The following is a 25,827-nucleotide window of genomic DNA, read 5'->3' as shown; positions in this document are numbered from 1 at the left end:
TTTGAAAGGAGTTTTCTTTTTAAAGGTTAAACTGGCAATGGTGGTGTAATCGAATTAGTGATATGTAAAGGGAGCTGAATGACATCATGAAGGTCATTTGTACTTTTAGAAACTGTTTTTGTATATTTTATAGGCCTGGCATGAACAGGTGGTTAAAGCACTTAACTCGTAATCTGAGGGTCGTGGGTTGGAATCCCCGTCACACAAAACATGCTCCCCTTTCAGCCGTGGGGACGTTATAATGTGACGGTAAATCCCACTATTCTTTGGCGTAGAAGTAGCCCAAGAGTCGGCGGTGGATGGTGATGACAAGCTGCCTTTCCTCTAATCTAACACTATTAAATAAGGGACAGCTAGCACAGATAGCCCTGGTGTAGCTTTGAACGAAATTAAAACCAAATGAAGAGTAGTTTTCAAAATACTGTTGTTAAGTGTCTCTCATTTCTGTTGCAACACAGCTGTAAACAATAGCGTTATATACAAAGATTTTTTAAATGTTTTACTTCACACATGCCCAAGTATAGTTAAGAGTTGTTAAAGTAAAATAACGTTACAAAAAAACTAGGAGTAACCATCAATAATTCACAGTACATTAAAAAAATACAAATTGTGTTTCTCACAGAGAAAAAAACAATGATCAGATATCACTGATTCCAGGATCTAGACGGATGCCACTAGACTGATAATTAGTTGGATTAGCAATCCAATAAACCTTTTCATCTCAGTCAGTTTCGATGCCGATTAGAGTAACATCGTTAACAGAAGGGGTGGGTTAGTTTAATTGTTCAGAAACAGAGAAATCGGTATTAATAGAAGATATATGGTTGTTGAAACGTTCTCTAAGAGTTATTTGTGTATGTCCTATATATTGGTGATTGCAATTTTTTGCGCTGTATATAGAATATTGTATTTGGTGCTGTGCAAGTAATTTCTCTACAAATTTTAAAATGTCTCTAGTTTTATATATATTTATCAGAAAAAAAATAGTTTTTATGAATTTGTAGGTATGGATGAGAACTATTACTTGGTGAGGTGTAATTCACTTTTGTATGAATAAGGATATATTTTAAACTTCTGATTTTACGGTAGGAAAATCAGGAATTTCAGGAAATATCTTTTAAAGTAATAATTCAGTTGTAGGAGATGAAAATCTTTTTAATAATGCGCGAAACGTTTCTGAGTCTAAAGTGATAATAATAATAAGAGAATTCGAAAATTTATTATTGCTATGTTGTAGGATGTTCTTCTGCTGACTGTTGTTAACCTTTTCGATCTGTCTGTTGATTTCGGTGTCTTTGTAACATCGTTTGTTTTAGATCCTTTGCGTGTTTTCTGAACTCTGTTTCATCTGAAAAGATTTTCTTTATTCTAAGGAGTTTACAGTTAGTAAACATTGTTTAATTAAAGCTGAGTAACATATTAATAGTGAAGGTACTGTGGTTTGTCTGTATCTTTGTTTGTACAAGTCGATGTACAATATAGAACATACGCTTTGAACCAAATATTGCAAATTTGGATTTATCCAACTATAACTCCTTTTTCCAAATATCAACAGTCCAGTTTTTTTACGATTCAGCAAAGTTCAGGATCTTGACAAAAGTTTGAGATCGAAGTAATTTTTTAAAAAAACTGTTACATGACCAAATATTCTATCCTTGTTGTGTCTGTTTGATACTATAGAACTGGGCACGTTTCTATCAATTGGTAAACGGTCGTTTATCTCATGCTTGAGGTCAGTAGCAGTTTTCTTTCTGTCCCAAAGGCTGCATAGACAGAGATACTTAACATTAGTATCATTGAGTTTAGATGTTCTGCCTTTTGCTTTCCTGTTTTCAAATGTACCTGTCTCGATCTCATGATCTAGGGTGTATTTTATAGTGTTTAGGGAGCATTTCAAGTCAGCAGTAATTTGTTGGAGAGTTTAACCAGAATCACGTAAAGCTTTTATGCAAACTCTCTGCTCTACTGGCTCATTCAGTTGTCAACAGGAAACAGTGAAGCATCACCATAGTGTTGAAAGTTACATTATGTAATAGCATGAAAGAATTAGTTCATAAAATAGAAAGAATGGAGCTACATGTTCCATCGTTAATCGTGCTTTCTTGTTGTTTGTTTTTTAATAGTTCTACATTTCTTGTCCAACCCTCCACAATGGCTAATTCACATATCATTTCTAAATTTGATCTGATAGACCACAAATAGTATCTATTCAACAAAAGCTACTGCCAACTGCTGGGCTATTTTTCTACGATTGGATAGTACTACTTGAATGTCATTTATAGTGCACTCATTTCTTCGTTGAAATATACATTGGTGGTGTGGTTGGAAAGTCGTGAAATTTTGGCTTATCCACTTCAAGTTCTTGTTTTAATATATTATTAACAGTATCAGAATATCTAGACAATTTAATTTAACTGACTTTCTAAGTCAGAGGTTTATCTTTCTTAACCAAAGACTTTACATTATGTATGCATGCTTTCTTATGAATTGGCTTGCAGTATGGTTTCAAGAGCCATTTGTTGGTCTAAAAGTTGGTATTGGTAAACTTTATATTATTCAAATATCTCAGTTGTGAATACGCTACCTTCACCGCTACTCTTTTACCAACGAATAGTGGGATTGACCGTCACATTATAATGCCCCCACGTCTGAACGGGCGAGCATGTTTCGTGTGATGGAGATTCGAACCCGCGACCCTCAGCTAGCGAGTCAAGTGCTTTAACCACCTGGTCATGCTGGGCCAACTGTTTTTGTAACACGAATTCATGATATCCTGTCTTCAGTATTAAAAGTTCCATACCTACTTTAATTCAGTATTATGTTTTCGGATTAATTATGAATAACTAAAACTAGTGGTTGAGTAAAGAGTTTTGTAGTATAATTTTTCTTTTATATAAGTATTGCCGTTAACACTTATATAAACTCTTGAGTATCTCTCTTTATGGGTTTACATCATCTTTAATATTATCGAATTGATTGAATTTTATACAAACTGTTTCTTGAATGTTACACATTAAAATGTACTCATATATATATATATATATATATATTATGTGCAGTAAATTTAAATAAATCGAATAATTTTTTATATAGTGCATTATTTGTTATTGTTGTGAGGACATATATATTTATTATTTGTCATTGTGTGCTACAATATAAAAGTGCGTAGCTTTGATTTGGAAACTACTTTCTATTAAAAATTCTAATCAAAGCTAGCTGTTGTATTCATTACAATGATTTCACAATACTGATTTTGAATGTTTTCAGCTGACAGAAGGATTTGAAATAGCGTAAAAAGTCAGAAAATTTTACTATACTAATAATGTCAATCTAAGAAATACTTTCCAATCAATAACTTTAACTTGTACTAAGGCACCAGTTAAAGATTTCTTGATAAATAGACGTTTCTTGTCCGTTTACAAAAGGCTTGTTTATAATTTAACTACGGTGCACTTATAACTTACGTTACTGAAAAGCAAGTTTGTCATGTAATAAATCATAATGATAAGTTAATACTTACAGAGTATGCGTGTGTATTATGTTGTTTAATTTATTTTTTGTACGAACACAATAATAGTGGAATTTTCTTTTCTTAGTTAATGATAAAGTGCTCCAAGTCTTCGTGGCATTTTATTCTATTTCTAAGCTTTATTTTTTAAAGAACATCCATTTTTCAAGCATTCAAAGAAGTTAGAAAAATAATTCTTCATCCAACTTTTCTATATGTTATCTTTAAGATGTGATGTGTATTTATCCTTTTTTTTTTTATTTTAAGCCCCAAATAAGACCAACTGTAAACTATTTGTTTATTTGAACTATCTCTTGGTTCCATCGCGGCGAACCAAACCCCGGATTCTAGATTTGGAAGTCTGTACAGTTGTCCCACTATGGGACAACTGTATAGTGACATTGGTGTCAAGGTATATAATAAAATAGCAAAAATGCATTAGTTGATTGATGCGTTCAGCAATGTTTAACTGTAGTAGAAAGTAAACTATTTTCAATATATTTATGGATGAAGATAAGGGCATTTTATAATTTGTTCTACTAAATCAAGATGCAAAATGTTTGTGAACAAATGATTCCGTAACAAACAGTAAATTCTCAAACGTAAAATTTCATAAATGCTTAGTGAACAATCAGATGCTTGTTTTGAGCTCTTAAATATATTTAGTTTCAGAAATCAGTATACCTTCGCAAACTTCAAATTATTACGTGTATTTTATCTTTGCCTATAGATTTGGTTTATTTTGAATTTCGCGCAAAGCCATTCAAAGGTTATCTGCACTATCCGTCCCTAATTTAGCAGTGTAAGACTAGAGGGAAGGCAGCTAGTCATCACTACCCACCGTCAATTCTTGGGCTATTATTTTACCAACGAATAGTGAGATCGACAGTCATATTATAAGCTGAAAAGCGAGCATGTTTGGTGTGATGGGGGATTCGAACCCGCTACCCTCGGATTACGAGTCAAGTGCCTTAACCACCTGCCCATGCCGGGCCTTGCCTACAGGAATTTTATTACTGCTGAGTAAAATGTTTACTATGGTTTTCTACGTGCATGTATACTTGTATAATTCAAATCTGTGATATCAAAATCAATGTAGGAACTCTATGAAAATGGGTTTGTTTGTTATTATCCAACAATCTCTCTTCTATACCTAATTATTTGTTAATGAATAAATTCCACCCCTACAAAGCACCCTTGAGGTTTTTCCTCCCGATGGAACAGCGATAAGTTTTCTAGTTTACAAAGCTAGGATACGGGGTCCGATTTCCCGTGATAGATATAAAACATTACTTATTGGGGCTTTACTCTAAAGCAAACAATTTCTCGAAGCGACATGTTTTATCACGACTGTACAACTTAGTTTCAATACCCGAAGTAGACAGAGCACAGATAGGCCATTGGGTAACTTTGTGCTTAATTGCAAACAATGTGTGTGTGTTTTTGTTGTTGTTGTTTTCTTTCTGTAGCAAAGTCACTATCTGCTGTGTCCGTCGAGGTGAACGAAACCTCTCGAGGGACAGTTTGATCATAAGAATATTTTTCATAAAGTAACTTTAGTTGATATTATCCGACTGAGACAACGAACTGAATTACAAATTCCTAAGAGTGCAAATAATATTTTAAAACTTTTCTTTACGCTTTAGAATAGTTACTTTTTTACCTTTTTTTAGTCTTGCTAAAACAATAAAACACTCAGTGAAAATTAATATAGCTTGTTCTGTATGTTATACAATTATTACGCAATAACAGAGATCATCATTGTCAGACAAAAATATTTTTGCGTGACTATGAAGAAATGTAGCGTACAGAAAATGTTATGCTGAACAAGCTAAGAGGCACTACAGGTATGTTTGTGAAGAAGGTTTATTTTTACTAAGAAGGTTCTTTGTACGGGAAGATCCACTAGCAAAGAAATTATATAATGGGGAAGAGTTTAAAACGAAAAGAGTATGGAGTACGAATAGTGTATTTGCGAAAAAGCTGTGGAACGTAAAATATGCTTCTGAATAATATGCGTGTTATGCGAAAGGCATACAAGAGAAACATGTGGAGAACGAACTGGAAAAAATGTTACATAGAACGGAAAATATAACGGCAAAGATACAATACACGGAAAAGATGTGATTGTTCTCGAAAAGAAGACTCAGGTTGTAAAGAGTAAATGTAGGATAAAAAAGATGTGTGCACGTGGCGTGATAAATATCATAGCGAGGAAATTTTGGGGTGTGGTAGAATATGCTGGTGAAATCGTAAAGTATGTGGATAAAGCGTGACAAGAAAGACATACGGGCTGTATAGAAAGTAACGGCTACATGGGATATATATGTGTTGTGCTGACAAAAATGTGCAGAGAAATGACGGATATTGGTAAAGCACAGTGTAAGAAGGATTTACCAAAGAATAAGATACGTGGCTTTGGAAAGAGTTACCGAAACGAAAATGCATTGTGAGAAGATAACTTTTAAAACTCATAGAATATAGCCCGACATGGCCAGGTAGTTAAGGCACTCGACTCGTAATCCGAGGGTCACGGTTTCGAATCGCTGTCACACCAAACACGCTAACCCTTTCAGCCGTCGGGACGTTATAATGTGACGATGAATCCCACTATTCGTTGGTAAAAGAATAGCCCAAGAGTTGGCGGTAGATGGTGATGAATAACTGCCTTCCCTCTAGTTTTACGCTGTTATATTAGGGACGGCTAGCGCAGATAGCCTTCGTGTAGCTTTACGCGAAATATAAACAAACAAACAAAGAATGTGACAGCGAGTGCAGGGTCAATATATATATATCTTTGTATTTAACACTACTATTGTTGAAAACAAGATGTTGTGGAAATAAATATATCCGACGCTTTTTTAAACCAGTTGGTCGCAAGACTTAATTAAATAACATCATTGCTATTCAAATTAGGAAAACTTTAGCATCTGTACAGTTGTTCTTGAAATAAGTATATATTGAGAGTTACACCACTGCTGTTAAAATTAGTATTACTGGCGATGGTTAACAATGTCTTTATATAAGTGTAACATATGCACCGGTAACTGTTATTGGTAACATAATAACTGTAGACCCTTACAAAACGTATTAAGGATAAATTTGTTTTTCTTCTTTTCTTTGTTTGCCTGTGTTTTACTCAATTAAATGTTGACAGAACAATTGTAAAATCGTTGGGTATTTCACTCATTTCAATTGTCGTCAAGCGTTTTTCCACAAAAATACAAAACGTTTAATTTTGATACTTAAAGGTGGCGGTTATCTTTCATATATGATTAACGTAGGTTATTTAAACATTACAAAAAATTGTTTTTTTAAACCTAAATATATACAAATAATATACAGTATTAGCCTTGTGACTCTTAGAATATTATTACCGTTAGTGAAATTCAACTAGATCGACAAATAGAAAGTAAATTGTTGCTCGTTAATATCTTCATTCTGCGATCGTTACACAAACCATACGAAAGATTTGTTCGCCGTTAAACACAAACCTACAGTGGGTTATCTGGGATATGCCAACAATGGACATGGAAACCTAATTTTGTTTTGCAACACAAACCCTCAAACTTATTTGGGGGCAGGCCTAAGATTAACTTTTATGCTAGCTAACAATTTTTTGAGGAATTAAAAAATATGTCTTAAGATGATGTAATTTTTTCTTAAATGTATTTGGCTTTCAGGGATAGATACGATATTTGTTGAAGTTTTACTCGTACTGGTTCAGTGTTGATTACAATGTCGCGTAATCTCCCTCTACTGTTTAAGGCCACGACAGATTTTTAATGATGCTGTGTTTGTGAAACCTTGAACCACTGGTTCATTTCAAATCTCGAGTAAAGATATAAGATGGAAAAATAATTTAATTTTATATTTTTGTTCACGGGAGGAAATAATGACCTCTTTTTATCATCTGAATATTATTTTAAAATTTTAGTCGTATAAAAATAACAAATGGTAATGCATTTTTTGTTTGATTATCAAAGCACGGCCTGAAACTTTTGTTACAACTAATTGATACCATAGGTTAAGTTAAAGGCATAATAGTAACCTTTCCAAAGTAGACATTTCTAAGGTTAAATGTTAGACAACATCTAATAAGGCCTAAAAGAATATAATATGAAATGTTATTAATGTTTCTTCTTGGTGAGTACCCCACTTATAGTGCTAGAAACCGGGTTTCGATACCCTTGGTGGGTAGAGCAGAGATAGCCCATTCTGTTGCTTTGTGCTTAACTATAAACAACCTAACCTTCTTGTTAAAAAGCTCTAGTGGAATTAGTTTATACCAAAGATTTAAGAAATTAATAATTTATCACACTACGTTACAACGTTTTCTGATCTGAAACGTATGGCTAGTTTTGTAGCACAAAATTCAATTTAACTGAAACATTTAATAGTCGAAGCTGAGCACTTGAATCTCCTAATTCTTTTATTAACTTAGTAAGATATATTTTCGTTAATAACCTCCATAATTGATCTGAACGAAAGATAATCTTAAACAAGGAAACGTTTCTTAAGGTACTGCTACGTGGAAAAGTTTGAGTTTTCCTAAAGACACAATCAAATTTGATAAGGTTTGGGTAAGACAATATATATATGTATATATATATAACTAACAAACAACACCTGTTAATTAAAAGTATAACACACAACTAGTTCGAAAACATGATTGTTTTTGCATCCTAGAAATGATATCATTAAAATCTTTCTGCTTTGCTGTTCGTGATAAACTTTAAAACCCAAGTTATTTGTGCACAACACTGTCAATTTTTTTTATGAAGTATCAAACCTTTTTTTTTTTTCTCTACATAATTGGAAAATATTTAGAAATGTAAAGGATTAGACTTTTTAGCTTTTTCTAGTCAAATTGCGGATGTTCTAGATAACAGTGGGCAACTTTCCCCATAAACTTGTCTCTCTCTAGTACAGCGGTAAGTCTACGAATTTGTAGCGTTGAAATCAGGGGATCGATTCCCCTCCGCAGACTCATCAGATAGCCTGATGTGACGTTGCTATAAGCAAACATACCCATACAAAAAACAGGTCGCCTTCTCCTATGTTACTACCTTTCTTCTTTTTATATTATGATAATAGTATATTTTATTATGAAATATTAATATCTATGACAGCTTACCTACCGTATTAAAGATGTATTTAATAACAGTAGTACTTATAACACCCCAAAACGACTTTATTTTGGTGGTTAGTCAAACACTGTGTATTACACGGCTAAAGGATATGCTTATGATAAATCCATCACTTTAAAATGGCGAGCTCCCTAGTAGCTCATCGGTATGTTTGCGGCCGTATGACGCTAAAATCCGGCGTTCGATACCAGTGGTGGGCAGAGTACAGATAGCCCATTGTGTAACTTTGTGCTTAATTCAAAACAAGAACAATAAAGTGGTATTGTTTTGTCGACATTTTAATTGCCAAAATAAAAAATGATTCTATATTCTCCTTTTACTTCTATAAATGAGCTTCCAAACTGGATTTTCCAAACCTAATTAAAAATTTAAATGTTGGGCATGGTGTTAAACTTTTGAGTGTTTATTTATTATATTTATCTGTTGCATTTTCTAAGAGAAACATAAATGTCAAAATAACAAGTTGAAGTGCAAATTGTTTGAACGTTTAATATTTTTCGACAGGTTAATGTGCCTTAAATCAAATAAATGCAGAAACAAACAAACAAGGCAACAAAAATGTGTAATAGATTCATATAAAAAGTAATGAAGAGCTTTAAATTCAGAGGCATCTTGTTTGGCGAGATTTCTAGAATAACAAGGAAATATTGTATTTGTTTTATGGACGATAGTTTGAAAACAAGGTTCCAAGTTCATAATTATTTTCAGATACAGTATATTTCTTAGTTATGTTTGTGAGATACTAATATTGTTTACGCTGTTACCACTAGACGTTTTGTCTTTCCACAATGTTGATGACCAACTATTATTTATCTGTAGGTAATAAAACAAGCATGAAAGCCACTTTTTTAGTGCTAGCAGCCATTTTGATGGTACTCCTAATCGACTACACAGATGGTGAGAAACATCAGCACGAGGAAGAAAAACACAAACACTGGAACCACAAACATCATGGCAAAAAAGAACATCACCATTATCACAAATTCAGAGACTACAATGTTAAAAGCAAGAGCAGCAAACGTTTTGAAAACGACTACAGAAGGCAAGAACGAATTATTCAAGAGTCTCCAAACGAACAGAAGAAAACAGATGAAAAATTCAACAAGTAAGTATTTTAACGGTTTTATTTTACTTTGTTCTTTTAACCCATAACGGTTGGATATAACTTTCTACGATTCTTTTTAGTAGCCTGTTTTGAACTCAATTCTTTGAATTAGCCAAGAGTTGAGCAACATCGTCTCTATACTAGAAAAGTCTATCTCTTTAAATGGCGGATTTTATTTGCGATCGGTGTGTGTATAAAGTATTATTGTCATAGTAAGCGTTTTGAAGCCTGATAGAGATCTGGTTTACTATTTGCCCTGTCGATCGTATAAGGTTAAAGTGTTTGTGCATATGTATGCATTAATGAACACAATTATCAAAATATGCAAGCGATTCACATACAAGAGTAAAACAACAACTAATAATTGTAATAATTAGATGATAAATTTATTAATGTCGTGAAAGATTATTACAGAAAATACAAAAGAGCAAAAAGTTTGGTTTTTGAATTTCGCGCAAAGCTAAGCTAGGGTTATCTGCGCTAGCAGTCCCTAATTTAGCAGTGTAAGATTAGCGGGAAGGCAGCTAGTCATCACCATCCACCGCCAACTCTTGGGCTACTCATTTATCAACGAATAGTGGGATTGATCGTTACTTTATAGCGCCCCATGATTGAAAGGGCGAGCATGTTTGCGAGCGGGATTCTAACCTGCGACCCTCAAATTACGACTCGAACGCCTTAATCCACCTGGCCATGCCGGGCCCAGAACAAAGGTTACTTACATAATGCCTTAGTATTATTTATATATTATATCTTGTTTTCATTCTGCAAGTTCCCCACTGGAACAGCGGTAAATCTTCGAATTTACAACGATAAAATCAGCAGTTCGATTCCGCAGATAGCCCGATGATAGCTTTGCTATACGAAAAACACACACACACACACTCATTCTGCCACATATTTGTGAGTGCATACATTTATGTTTACATATGTCACACTAATAGAATAAAGATGCCAATCTGTTGTTTAGCTATATTATTCTTGAATACTAAACAAAAGTATCAAGCATCACTTCAGAGTAAAACAAGTATTACATAAAAGCAAATGCTTCCTGGACGTGGCATATGTTTTACAGAAGTGGTGCTTATAAATGGAGGAAAAACTACATGCCAGAACGTTTCATGATCAGTATTGAATTTTACGATAACAAGAATGCATCCAGGTCTGTGCGTTCCACTTCAATTAAGTCAACGTTTTGAGTAAAAATGCGATCATTTTCTTAAACTTTTCTTACAATAATTTATCTTGAAGAACAAATGCTGAACGCTACAGATTATTTGCTTTCTTTAAAATTCATATCTTTTTTTGCGTTTGATTCGGTTTGAACGATTCAGGAAGTATTCATTCTTCCCTGCAAACAAGGTATATGTTTCGATCACGAGAAGTAATGCATCATTAGAAAACAAAAGATAACTAGTTGGAAAACAAGGATATTAGTAACTAATTGTTGTGATTTATTATTTCATAAACATGGTATTCGCTTTCTAAGAAACAAAATAAACAATACAATAACAAATTCACAAAGAGTTTTAATTACAAATATTCTATTTCTTTTTTTTACATTTTTATAGCTAATAATCTTAAAACATATATTTTAGATAAAATGTAAGCATCTCGAATATGATTTAGTATCCAACTTATGTCAAAAAATACTTATCCAACGGTCCCCCGCCAGTACAGCGGTAAGTCTACGGATTTATAACCCAAAATTAGTGGTTCGATTCCCCTCGGTGGGCTCAGCAGATAATTCATGTAGCTTTGCTGAAAAAAAAACACATACACCTCTCCGATCGGATCTTGAATATATATTAAACCATTGATTTGTAAGCTGTGATAACCGCAATTTAAACACAAAACAACAACAAAATAACAATATCATATAATACAAATATATTGGTTAAGTGTAATTAAAAATATTATAATTTAAGATTTTTGTTTCCTTATGCTCATTCAGTAAGAATCAAACACATGTCGTCTAAATATTTCAATCAAAATAATACAGCAAATATTAAAACATCAGTTTATGCTGTAGAATGTCCTTGTTAGTTTGATAGTTACTTAACACTAGTCTTACGATGTCAGTTAATAATGGCAGAAGCAATGTATTTGGACGTCTTACCATTTTATTAAATTTTCCAGTCTAGTCAATGTATTCGGGACGTGTGTATGTTTGTTTGTTTTGAATTTCGTGCAAAGCTATTCGAGGGCTATCTGCGCTAGCCGTCCCTAAGTTAGCAGTGTAAGACTAGAGGGAAGGCAGCTAGTCATCACTACCCACCGCCAACTCTTTGGCTACTCTTTTATCAACGAATAGTGGAATTGACCATCATATTATAACGCCCCACAACTGAAAGAGCGAGCATGTTTGGTGCGACGGGGATGCGAACCCGCGACCCTCAGATTAAGAGTCGAACGCCTTAACCCACCAGGCCATGCCGAGCCTCAACAGATCATAACATAATGTAAAAGGAGCTACGTGCAGAAACAGAATAACAGGGTATGGGCTTACCAAGATAAAGCTTTCAGTGTCGCCTCTCGTTCAACCAATCTAACGTAAAAAGGATAATTGCACTATGTAACTCGTTCCTGGGCAGAGAGTGTTATTTCCCAATTGCTTATGCCTAAAGCAAGTAGAGAAAACCTATTTTTGCCTTCAAAGTTTGCTTTTGTGACCTGGGTAATGAAATTTTCAAATTTACCCATTTTCCAGAACATTCCAGGTAGATTCAGTGCTGAGTAGCTAATAGAGAATCTTCTCGAACTTTGAAAAAATTTCAAGAACTTTCTTTAATGTCTTAGAACTTACAAGAATTTTCAAGAACCTTTTAGAATTTTCTAGAACTTACCATAGTAATATATATATATGCAGTGGCTCACCAGTAACCACTTGAGTTTAGTTCTAGCTGCCTAAGTGAACACATAGACCTATGTGATTTTATCAGAGATGGCATCAAGTAGCTGCAAGTATTCTCCAGATACATCCTGCTATGTATGTGGCCAATTTATCAAGACAAGAGTAAAAAAGTACTCTGTGACAGCATCTGCTAAAATGTGTAAAGCCTACAATGCATATTTCGGCATGCCTGTTGGAGACGAAGACAAACTCTGGGCACCTCATTTTACCTGCGAGCACTGCAAAACAACTCTAGAAGGTAAGACGAACAATTTTTGCTTGCTTGAATAGTAAGATTTTATGTTATACCAATTTAAACCTTTTAAAATTGAAATATCTTTTAATTTATTTTTTTAAATTTCCTATAGTATAGAAGAAAAAACATATAAAATATTTTCCATGAACTTCTCCGCCAGAGAGAAAGCAGCCATCCTCAGAAGGGAGCAGCGAATCAGAAAAGGAGGTAGACGTTGAATATCCAGATTACAATTTCAGGGATGCAGCTGGTGAGAGAAACCAATACTAGCCCAACCAAAGAGACTTTAATGACTTGATAAGAGATCCTGTTCTAACAAAGTCAAATGCCGAGCTTTTGACATCTAGGCTCAAGGAGTGGGATTTGTTAGATGAAATTGTTCAAGTCGCAAGTCAGAGGAAGCGTCACCGACATTTTTCAAGTTCTTTACTTGTCAAGATGGGCTCCGCTTCTGCCCCAGTGTATCCGGTTTCTGCGAGGTAATTGGAATTGTCTGTAACCCGAACGAGTGGCGCCTCTTCAATGATAGCTTATTTAGAAGCCTCAAAGCTGTACTGCTCCATAACGGGAATAAGTATCCGTCTCTTTCCTTCGCTTATTCGGTGTATTTCAAAGAGGAATTCAACATCGTCAAAACCTTGCTAGAAGCCTTGAAATATGATGAGTATGGCTGGGAGGTTATCGGAGACTTTAAAATGATGGCTTTCCTGATGGGTCTGTACGGAGGCTTTTCAAGTTTCCGTCTTATCTTTGCCTTTGGGACAGCAGGGGCACCGCAGCGTTTTACGACAGAAAGCACTGGCCACAACGGATCGAGTTCTCTGAGGGGAGGCACAATATCAAGTGTGAGCCACTAGTGGACCTCCAGAAGGTGTTGTTCCCACCATTGCACATAAAATTGGGTCTTATGAAACAATTTACATTACAGAATGTTAAGCATTGAGCTACAAATGTCCCCTGGCCGGGCATGGCCAGGTGGGTTAAGGCGTTCGCATCGTAATCTGAGGGTCGCAGGTCGCATCCCCGTCGCACCAAACATGCTCGCCCTTTCAGCCGTGGAAGCGTTATATGTCGATCAATCCGACTATTCGTTGGTAAAAGAGTAGCCCAAGAGTTGGCGGTGGGTGGTGATGACTAGCTGCCTTCGCTCTAGTCTTACACTGCTAAATTAGGGACGGCTAGCGCAGATAGCCCTCGAGTAGCTTTGCGCGAAATTGAAAAAAACAAACATTTCCGGTCCAAATTTGGCTCAGTGGTTAGCTCGAAGTGAGGATACGATAATTTAAGATTACAGACTTTTACCATGAAAACATACATTGTGTGCACTATGAGAATCGCAGTCAAACAACGCTATTTGATTGGAAAAGAGTTGGAAGAGAGTGCGTAGCGAGTGATGCTGACCAGCTGCATTTCCAAAGTGTATCAGTTCAAGCTTAAAGGTGACTATGCGAAAACATTTAAAAGAAAAAAAAAAAGTATATAGTTTCTCTATATTTCTACTTTACGTCGTACTTATTTGCTCCCTTCTATCTATCTCTCCCTCTGTATTTTTCTCTATTGGTGGAAATATATTGTTACTTCTTAAATAAAAACTAATTTCCAGGGATTGGTAATTTATTTTTGAGCTTTATAAAATATTATTGATTCATTGCTGTGGCAACAAAGAGGTAAACATTAAGTACTGCAATAAAAAAAGGTTGAAAACATTTTTACGGAAAAAATGACTAATTAAAATAAATAAACAAAAATCTTTATTAAACCCATACGAAATGTTCTGCAGACTTTGATACTGACGCGGTATTTTGGGTCTAAAGTAAAAGTGAAGCTGTTATAACAAATGTATCACTCTACAGAGACATGGCAAATTTTATCGATTCCACGCTTTCATCTCAGACGAAGCCTTAAGAAGGTATCGTATAATGCCGTCTATACCAATGGTTATTTTGATTGTATATATTCAAACTCAGGTAGTCTCTAGTTCATAGTAACAATTTCTACATCCTGTACTTTACCTCTTCACTTGAGTAAAATATATTACAGCAGATAGACATTAGAAAAACACATGTACTGTGATATGTAACCTCGATGATGGTTAAAGCACGTTCAAGACTATTTGGTTCAAGGTGTTAAGATAAACAATTTTTAAGCACAAATTAAGAAAACAAGCACTAAATAACCAAAACCGATTTATTAAACGTACAGTTAATTACCTTACAAGTTTCGGCGTAACATGTACATTATTTTCGAGGGTATAATGTGTAAAACTACGACGTCTAAAAGCGTAATTTTTTGTAAGAGTTCATCATACCTTACGTTATATGTTTTCTTCAATGTATTCGGTTGAAAGCTAATATCAATGTTTATGAGTATGCCTGCATTTTTATGTTGAAAATACTTTTGCTCTGAAATGAGCTTTCTTTCTATAAATATGACTCTGTGATCGCTTTAGTATATATGGTCATCAAAGACTGATATTTCCGTTCATATAGGTTTTCAACTGAACCCCTTGTGGTAAACATTCTGCAGCAGAACAAAATATGACGTACAGTAAAATTAAATGAGACCATAAAATAATATTTTTATGGACATCGCGATTTTCACAAACACTCTTTAAAATGATGTACATGGTACGTCAAAACTAGTCGAGTAATTAAGTGAACAGTTTGTAAATTAATTAGTTTGTATTTTTTATTTACTTATTGTTAAAGAAGCTGTTTATTTTAATGTGATTTTAAATTATTGCAAAGTGCTTTAAAACCTGGTGTTTGCAAAAATATGTATTTTGAAAATATAGCTATAGAAAGATACACTCTGGTTATTATCTCACTGATTTTCCTTACTTGAATTAAAATTTAAAAATCACCTTTAAAGATCAAGAGTATCTAACTTAACCATGATTTTTTATTTTGCTTGTTTATTAGTAATTAAACACAAAGCCGCACAATGAGCTATCTATACTCTGCTCATCAATGGTATCAAAACTCGGTTTCCAGTGTTGTAAGTACGCAGACATACCACTATACTACTGGCTAACGAGTTTTCTTCCGATAATGCATAAAATGCCATGACTGTTGTTCACAGACGAACAAATAACGAGTTGTATTAAATAAATAAGTTCCAACACATAGGTAACAAAATAAACGAAACTCAGGATAACTACAACTTAGAAAAACATTGAGTAAAAGTCAATCTACAGTGATAAAAGATAACCAAAGTAAACACAAAATTATAATTAAAAAAAACTTAACAGTAATTTGAACCAAATTATAAGTAGGATCGAAATAAATATAAGTATGTAAGATACAGAGGAAATGAGCCGAAAATAAGATTGAAAATTTTAATCTAAAATGGAATGATTTAGAAAGAACGTTTTTGCAAATAACAAACTGGAGAAAGGAGAGAAATATGTTAAAATGTAACTCAACATCAAGGCATATAGAGACAAAATTTCAGTCGTAATAGAACTGAAATGTAAAACAACAGTTAGAAACAACAACAATGAAATTTCATACATTCATATACACCCATTATATGGTAACTCAAAGACATAAACATCAAAATCAACGAGATAGATGTAAGCACGTTACACCTAAAACTTTAGGATACACAAATCAAAATGAATTAAACAAAATTCTTAATGCATACTCAGAGTTAAAGGTTCAAATAAAAAGGCATAAGTTAGTATTCAAATCCAAAACTCGAGGGAAACATAAAAGGTGTTGTAGGTTACAATTAAGGTGTCAGCATGAAAGGTAAAAACTGATGAATCTGGAATATTAAAATTTATATATTCAAAATAACTTTCAGAACTAATTTAAATTAAATAGGAAACTCAAAGTATAAGGAATATTATAGACAGATACACATACGTGTAGCTTCCTTTTATGAAGCTAAGAATCCTTGGGTGACTAGATGGACAGTAAAATCATGAAATCTGAGATTCAGCACAAAATGTTTTTCCATAGCTTGACGAGTCAACGGTCAGACTTCTGTCTAGAAACGTTTCAAGTATGGGGGTATTGTTATGTAATAGTCACTGCCACTTATAGTTGGTATAGAATTGGCGGTGAGTTATGTTGATTAGCTTCCTTACCTTTAGCCTATTGCTTCTAAATTAGAGATAGTTAGAACAGTTGGCCTTCGAATAGTTTTATGGAAAAAATTCAACAAACACAAAACCCCTTTAATCACATAGTTACGACGTGTGGGAGATCATTTGTAATCGATATTTTTCATTCATATAGGCCCAGCATGGACAAGTAGTTAGGGCACTCGAATCACAATCTGAGGGTTGCAGGTTCGATTCCCGTCACACTAAACATGCTCTCCCTTTTAGCCGTGGAGGCGTTATTATAAGTGACGATAAATCCCAATATTCTTTAGTAAAAAGAATAGCCCAAGAGTTTATGTTGGTGGTGATGACTAGCTACCTATCCTCTAGTCTTACACTGCTAAATTAGGGATGGCTAGCGCAGATAACTTTCGTGTAGGTTTGCGCGAATTTCAAAAACAAATAAAGAAACAAATCAGTTATTGTTACTTCAGTTTAGATCATTAGTCTTTTAATATTCATCTCTTTCTTGTAATCACGTTTGTCATTACACTAATTTTCCTACCATAAACCTTTTAAGATCACAAGTCGAAGATCTGAACAAACAAAAGATCACCTGTGATGAAGAGTTCGGATATTGTTCAGGGTTTTTATTTATGTATGATAATTTAAACTTTGTTTTTTATGTGACTTAATTACAAAGAAAAATGGACCACAAATAAGTGCGCATAATCATGTCTAGAAAACAACTTTCATGAAATAAATATTATGGATAATAGGAAAATTATTAATATGTTGCTGAACATTTTAACAGTTTTCTATTCTGTAATGTTCGGTAAAATGATAAGTTTTAAAGATGGCCTCTTATGTTTTATTTATGTCTTAAGAATGCTGAAATAGTAAAGTATACAGTCAGGTATTCGATCAAGTTATTAATTTCATAATTATTTCTTTGCAAGATTTCAACTTCAAGTATTTTCGTTAGTTTTTAAACTAATTGGTAAATGATCAAGACGAGATAAAGGAAACGTATATTCAATATTTTGTCTTCTTTAGTTTTGACTCATTATTATAAAACTAGAATATTTGTGAATAATATTTTAGAACTTACATAAGGTTTTGTGCAACATTAAATTGGTCCTTTGTTATTCAGTGGCTGATTAATTTGTATTACGTTGAGTTTGGAAGTTCACCATGTCACTGTACTCCATGTTGCCACGTTCGGTTGTACCTTATCTGAAGACCTTTGTAAGGCCGTTATGTTATTCATTATTTGTTTTAGGTGTACGACTGTTGAATGTATATATCGTGGAATCAACTTGTGCACAGATATCTTTCTTGATTATGGTAAGTAGTTATGTTTAGGGCATGTGGACAGCTTTTGTTACTGGCACCTGCAATCGTTGATTCTCAGCCGTTAAAATACACCATTTCCCTGCCCCAGCTGGGGCATGACTTGTTGGAGGTCTCACTCTGTATTGTTCTGGTTTCTCAAATTTCCCATAATTTCGTTTTCAATGCCATTACGTGCAAGGGATATTCCAGTCATAGAAATATTAAATACCTGATTTGAAAGTATCTTAGTGTATAAATATTTTGTGACTGAATTGGCTGTTACATTAGTAAAACCAAATGTACCAACAAATTAACACACTATTCTTTGGAAAGTCTAGCTGAATGTCACTGAAATGTTCTTCGCCAAACATTTGTTGGCTATGTATAAATATATAAATTGACTATTTTGTTCAAAACACTTGCCCTTCTCCGCTACACGTAGGAAATATGTGTGTACGCACGGTTTCACGCGACTCCGTACTACTAACGCAGTGGTGAACTGTCTTCATTCTGAAACAGAGGTCTAAAAGTGTTCCCTTCTGGAAAGCAAATTATTTCAGTTGGGAAAGATTCAAAGTTTATAAGCATCCGTACGATGAATAAAAGCTGAATATTTATCCGAGAAGCTGTACTCATCTGAGTGTGATGTTTTATCTTGAGATTTGGCTCCATTTCGGAACACTTAAAACACAATTTCATTGACATTGTGGATACGTATTAGTGAATGAATTTTTTTGAGGCATACTATATTAAAAAAAGTTTGGAAATCTCGTTTAGAAGTGTTGTTGTCAAATAGTAGAGCAGAGTAAACTAAACACGTAACAATCAGAAGTTCCATTTTATTGTTTGGAAAACAAGCACGAGAGAAATACTCGACAAACTTTACAGATAATTACATTCCATCACTGTTTGTTAGAAACTATTACAACAGAATCCCGGTATTTAAACAGATGTTTCCATCTTATATTAATATCGTTTAAAGACATAATAAAATATTAACTTGAAAGCTTGCAAGTTTTAATTCCCTTGATCACATTTCTAAGAATTAAAAAAAAGGAAATCGTTCGACCTGAAATTTTTTCCATAAAATATCGTTTCAAAAATGTAATGAACTACTCTTACGATTTTTTTATAGCTTTGAGTCTAGACCAAAGCCCATTTTTAATACTGGTTACATTCGTTTTTGGTTATAGAAAAGTAAAATTATTTTTTTAAATATTGATATTTATTGAAACACAAATAAAATATCAATATTGAACGCTTGCTTACGTTGCTTTGTTTCAGAGCAATATAACATTGAACTATCTACCATGTCTACCGCGGGGAATCAAACCTGGATCGTAGAGTTGTAAATCTGTAAACTTACCGCTGTCCAACGCTGTTTATATGAAATAACGCCAACAACTCCCACTTTCACAGTCAAAATAATACAGGAAAAATACAAATCACACGAATTACACTACATGGCCAAAAGTATGTGGACATCCCTTATAATTAGTGGGTTCGGCTATTTCAGCCACACCCATTGATAACAGGGGCGTAAAATCAAGTATACAGCCGTGTAATCTCCATAGACAAACGTTGGCAGTAGATTGGTTCGAACTGAAGAGCTCAGTGATTTTCAACGTGGAACTGTCATAGGATGCCACCATTCCAACAAGTCAGTTCATCAAATTTCTGCCATGCTAGAGCTGTCCCGGTCATGTGCTGTTATTGTGAAATGGAAACGTCTAGGAGTAACAATAGCTCAGCCACGAAGCAGTAGATCACATAAACTCACAGAACGGAACCACCGAGTGCTGAAGTGCGTAGCGCATAAAAATCGTCTACCCACAATTACAACACTCACTACAAAGTTCGAAACTTCCTCTGGAAGCAACATCAGGACAAGAGCTTCATGAAATGGGGTTTCATGGCCGAGCAGCAGCCCACAAGTCTAAGATGATCACTCGCAATACTAAGCGTCAGCTGGAGTGGTGTGAAGCACACAGCCATTGGACTCTGGAGCAGAGGAAACGCGTTCTCTGGAGTGATGAATCACGCTGCAATATCTGGCAGACAGACGGACGAGTCTGGGTTTGGTGGATTCCAGGAGAACGCTTCCTGTTTGAATGCAGAGTGCCAACTGTAAAGTTTTGTGGAGGAGGAGTAATGGTCTGGGGCTATTTATCATGGTTTGAGCTAGGCTCTTTAGTTCCAGTGAAGGTAAATCTTAATGCTACAACATATAATGACATTCTAGAGAGTTGTGTTCTTCCAACTTTGTTACAACAGTTTGGGGAAGGCCCTTTTTCGTTCCAGCATGACAATGCCCCCGTGCACAAAGCGAGGTCCATGAAGACATTGTTTGCCGAGGTTGGTGTGAAAGAACTTGACTGGCGTGCACAGAACTCTGATCTCAACCTCATCGAACATCTTAGGGATGAATTGAAACTCCGACTACGAGCCAGGCCTACTCGCCCGACGTCAATGCCTGACTTCACTAATGCTCTTGTGCCTGAATAGGAGCGAATCCCGGCAGCCATGTTCCAAAATCTAGTGAGAAGCCTTCCAAGAAGAGTGGAGACTATTATCGCAGCAAAGATGGGGCTAACTCCATATTAATGACCATGGTTTTGGAATGAGATGTTCAACAAGCACATGTAGGTGTGATGGTCGAGTGTACACATACTTTTGGCTATGTAGTGTATGTTCACATTTTAATTACAATTTATATTTTTCTATTTATTGAATTAGTTTTCAGCGAAAAGAGTCATGAGATTATTGCTGTACCTTGAAATATTTTTTTTGGGGGGGAAAGTTCACATTAGTATAGGTCAAAAACCCATCTTGATAAGATAATCAAATAATTATGTATACATGCTTATTTGCATATGAGTATATTTATCTAAGAGTCCTACACACACACGCACACAAAACTCGAAGTAGGTTAATGATACATATAGTTAAGTATGTTTATTTTCTTATGGATATAAACCTTCCACTGTTTCCTCCCAATGTTACAGCGGAATACCTGCAGACTTGAAACGCCACAAGCCGAATTTCTATGCCTGTGGTGGGCAGAGAAGAGAGTCCATTATGTAACTTTGTGCTTAATTACAAACAAACAAAACCTTCGCTCTAACATTCGAGCGTAAATACGTCGGTTGTAATGTTTTTCAGTTACCTTAGAACTTACCTCAACATGGTATTTATAGAAATAAAAAAAACGTTATCTGGTAAGTACTCCGGAAAAGGACCGGCATGACCAGGTGGGTTAAGGTGTTGGACTCGTAATCTGAGAGTTGCGGGTTCGAATCCCAGTCGCACCAAACATGTTCGCCATTTCAGCCGTGGGGGCGTTATAATGTGACTATATAATGTAATAAAAAAGTAGCTCAAGAGTTGGCGGTGGGTGATGATGACTAGCTGCCTTCATTCTAGTCTCTGACTGCTAAATTAGAGACGGCTAGCGCAGATAGCCATCGTGTAGTTTTGCGCGAAATTGAAAAAAATAACTATGGAAACTAATATTGGTTGTCTTATACGCGTTTCAAAATTTATTTTAACTTTAATCTGCGAATACAAAAAACAAATGCTTTCGTATAATGATAGTGAAGTGTTTCTAGATTTTTAATTCGTCAGTCGTATAAATACACTACTTCAATATTTAGTTCTCATAAAGTTTATGAATGTTCACCATTTCTAACGCAACCAAAATGTATTTACTAGATGTCATTGATCAGCTAAAACTGGCCGGAAACAAATATGTATCTCTTATTAAACACTCAAGTCACATCTTTAGACGCACGTTAACAGTTTCAAACTATATGCGACTGTTTCAGTACTAAAGCACAGGGTATAACGTAGTGTCAATTGATATAAGTAACTTCTTTTAAAGCACTGTATAGACTACAGTTTACGTAACATATTATTAAAAACTTTACTAAACTATTTCATGCTTGTAAACTTCGAACGATTATTCTTGTATTCTTCAGTGTCTTGTAATAAAGATTTTGGGCGTATATTAAATTAATAATGTATTTTATGTATATATTACGATATATTGAACGTTAATAAATGAGTCAAGGCCTAGCATAGTGCTCGACTTGTAATCTGGGGATCGCAGATCCGAAACCTTGTCACATCAAACATGCTCTCCCTTTCGGACGTTAGGGCATCAATCGTTTCTAAATTAGAGATAGTTGGAACAGAAGGCCCTCGAGTAATTTTATACAAAATTCAACAAACACAAAATCCATTTAATCACATAGTTACGACGTGTGGGAGAGCATTTGTGATCGATATTTTTCATTCGAATAGGCCTAGCATGACCAAGTGGTTAGGGCGCTCGACTCGCAATCTGAGGGTCGCGGGTTCGAATCTTTGTCGCATGAAACATGCCCTTTCAGCCGTCGGGCCTCATAATATGACGGTCAATAATTTGCAGGTTGAAGCAGAAAGCAGTCGAATGCAACTCGAGATTAAAATGGTTTTACGATTCCGTGTCGTGTGATAAGAAGAAAACAACTCGTCTACTTTATTCAAATCGATAAAACAGCTTCATGGTTCGATGTACAAGATCTATAGCGATTTAACTCGCCTAAATGGTTTATTTTGCCTTTTTGCATTATCTTCCTTCAGCTTCCACTTTTCAGTCTTAAAGCCAAGATATAAAAGAAAAGCTGCAGAACGGTTAGAGCGTTGAATCAACGATCGTTACTTTTGGTCGAAAACTAGTCTATGTGTATTTGTTTTGAAAGAAGAGCGATTTTCCAAACCTGTATGCGCCAGTGCTTTCAGAATACATTTATCCTTTCGTCTTTACTTTGGTTCATTTCTTTTAGCCTTCTAAGTTTAAATATTAACCATTTCCTTCTCTCGATTCCAATCTGTGTAAATATTAGCCTTATTTTTCTTGTACACATTACCCGTTTTCTGCTGCATTTATTGGTTAATTTATCTATTTATCTAACTATCGTCCACCCCTAGTGGTACAGCGGTATGTTTTGCGGACTCACACTTTTAGCAACCGGGTTTCGATACTCGTGGTGGGTAGAGCACATATAGCTCAATATCTGCTTAGCTACAAACAAACAATCTATTTATCTGTCGTTACTACTAAAAACAAATCTTTGATAGTTTCATATAAACGGGTGTTTGTGGATAGTGTAGTGGATAGCACTTCAAAATTGAGATCCGATGGTATTTCGTTGTGGAACTGAAACACATTTCATATTTTCAGCTATAGCTGCATTATAATAGTGACACTAAGTATCACTATTTAGTTGAGAGTAGCTGATTTAAGCACTAAGTGGTGTCGATCGGTTGTATTCCTTTTGGTCAGTGGCTCAAAACTACGGACAGCTATATTTGAACCATAGATGTAAAGTATCATTTATATAGATGGATAAACAAATCATTTTGTGATTAGGAAGAGCAGAATTCACTGTTCAACAATAAAGTGGTGTAGTATTAGAAATAATTGTAGAACCTTTCTTGGAAGCAACCGGACCAGACTTCGACCTGCTTTATGTCACAAATTAATGAGCAAAAATATCTAATAAATCTCATAGAACTCTTCTGGGAAATATCTGATTACATTAAAACTTTACCACCAGATATTAGAAATAGAAAAGGATTAGCAATCAGTTCATTAGTCAAAACATTAACAGTAATTTAGATATATAAAGAAAATGTCTTTTGATTGAATGATAACAGAGGAAATGTTTGATGATGACTATTTCACTTCTTCACACAGGGTATTGAAGAAAATGTCTTTTGTATGAATGATAACAGAGGAAATGTTTGATGATGACTATTTCACTTCTTCACACAGGGTATTGAAGAAAATGTCTTTTGTATGAATGATAACAGAGGAAATGTTTGATAATGAGTATTTCACTTCTTAACACAGGGTATTGAAGAAAATGTCTTTGATTGAATGATAACAGAGGAAATGTTTGATGATGAGTATTTCACTTCTTCACACAGGGTATTGAAGAAAATGTCTTTTGTATGAATGATAACAGAGGAAATGTTTGATGATGACTATTTCACTTCTTCACACAGGGTATTGAAGAAAATTTAATTTTAACCAATTTGAAGTTAAGAGTTTTTTGTTTGTTTTTAAGCACAAAGCTACATAATAGGCTATCTGTACTGTACCTACCACAGGTATCGAAACCTAGTTGTTAGTGTTATAAACCTTCAGACTTACCACTGAGAAAACGAAGGAGGAATTTAAGGGTATTCATTTTCCACAGATTGAAAACAGTAATATATTACTAATAAATAAACTTACTAATGTTCCTAAAATATAACCCCGTCGTGGCTCAGTGAGTTTACTATAACGCTAAAAATCGAGTGTCCGATACTTGTGGAGGCAGAACAACAAATTTACATAAACAAAAAACAACCTAAAATAAACTCAGATTTCTTATCTGTTATTCACTTATTTAAACAAAAAATAGTAATAAAATCCTGCCTCTTGTTATTTTTTGTGGTTTACACCAAATAAGTGTCGTCTATTCTTGATTATGTTAACGAAACTTTGATAAAACTGAAATTATTAAACAAAAAGGTAATAAAACTGTTAGCTACTTTAAATATATTAATTCTAAAAACCTGCTTTTTTAATTTTGCATAATCTAAGTTCTTGAAATTGAAAATTGCTAAGTGTCAAAATTAGACACTAGTAATGTACTATTACAAAAGAAAGTGGAGGTAGGAGATTTTATAGAGGTTGATTTGAGCTCGATCAAAATTCGAATATTCTAATTTTACCTTCGTTTCCAGAAAATTCTGTTTAAACAATTCTAAGCATTTACCACATCGTGTCTTTTTTTCTTTGTCATATCTGTTTAAAGCGGGAACTGCGAGCCACTGACTTCTGTATTGGACTAAAGTGAGCTTAATTGAATTCATAACATTTGTTCTTGAGAATAGATTAATGTTTCTGCAGAAATGTTCCAATTTTGTTGTTCATTCTATTAATTAAAATCCCTTTCTACGATTGATTAAAGTATCTATACATAGATCTCATACGTAAAACGATTAGAATTTAGTAAGGCATCTAGTCTTATCAGAACAGTCATTATACACACTTCTGTACAAACTTGTAGAATTCGTCTATATAATGTATTTAGCAAGTCGGTGATCTATTACAACAAAACAAACCATTTATTATATAATCTTTATTCAAAGTTAGATATGTAAAGGTTTCAATATCCTTGTTTGAAGAAAACAAATAGACATTTAAATCTATAAGCAGATCAGGTCTTTCAAAAATAATCCTTCCAAGCTGTTTAAGGTCTACTCTTCGTACGTTTTTCGTAATATCTTAAGTGCAGGTTCTTAGTAAGGTGGAGAAATCGATACAATAACATGGATCATTCTGATACCATTCAGAAAATATGAAAAGCGTCAAGAAACTTATTGTACTTTCAACTAAAATTATCTACAAGTCAGCATTCTCCGGCTGTAGATAACCGGACATTGTTAAGTAACAAGGCAGACAGCATTCTCCGGCTGTAGATAACCGGACATTG

At 34.5% G+C, this 25,827-nt stretch overlaps 1 protein-coding gene across 1 annotated transcript in view; it reads left to right on the top strand.

Annotated features, from left to right (window-relative positions):
* Positions 1-25,827, top strand: part of LOC143223018 (uncharacterized) — a 96,278-nt gene that overhangs the window by 35,207 nt on the left and 35,244 nt on the right. Inside the window, exon 2 of the mRNA XM_076450372.1 lies at positions 9,478-9,763. Coding sequence (XP_076306487.1) covers positions 9,492-9,763 — 272 coding nt within the window. The 5' untranslated portion in view covers positions 9,478-9,491. The remainder of the gene's footprint in view (positions 1-9,477; positions 9,764-25,827) is intronic.

Source organism: Tachypleus tridentatus, chromosome 8, assembly GCF_004210375.1.
Source record: "Tachypleus tridentatus isolate NWPU-2018 chromosome 8, ASM421037v1, whole genome shotgun sequence".
In the NCBI taxonomy this organism is placed as follows: Eukaryota; Metazoa; Arthropoda; class Merostomata; order Xiphosura; family Limulidae; genus Tachypleus; species Tachypleus tridentatus.
The sequence above is the reverse complement of the archived record's forward strand: the minus strand, read 5'-3'. Positions and strand labels throughout refer to the sequence as shown.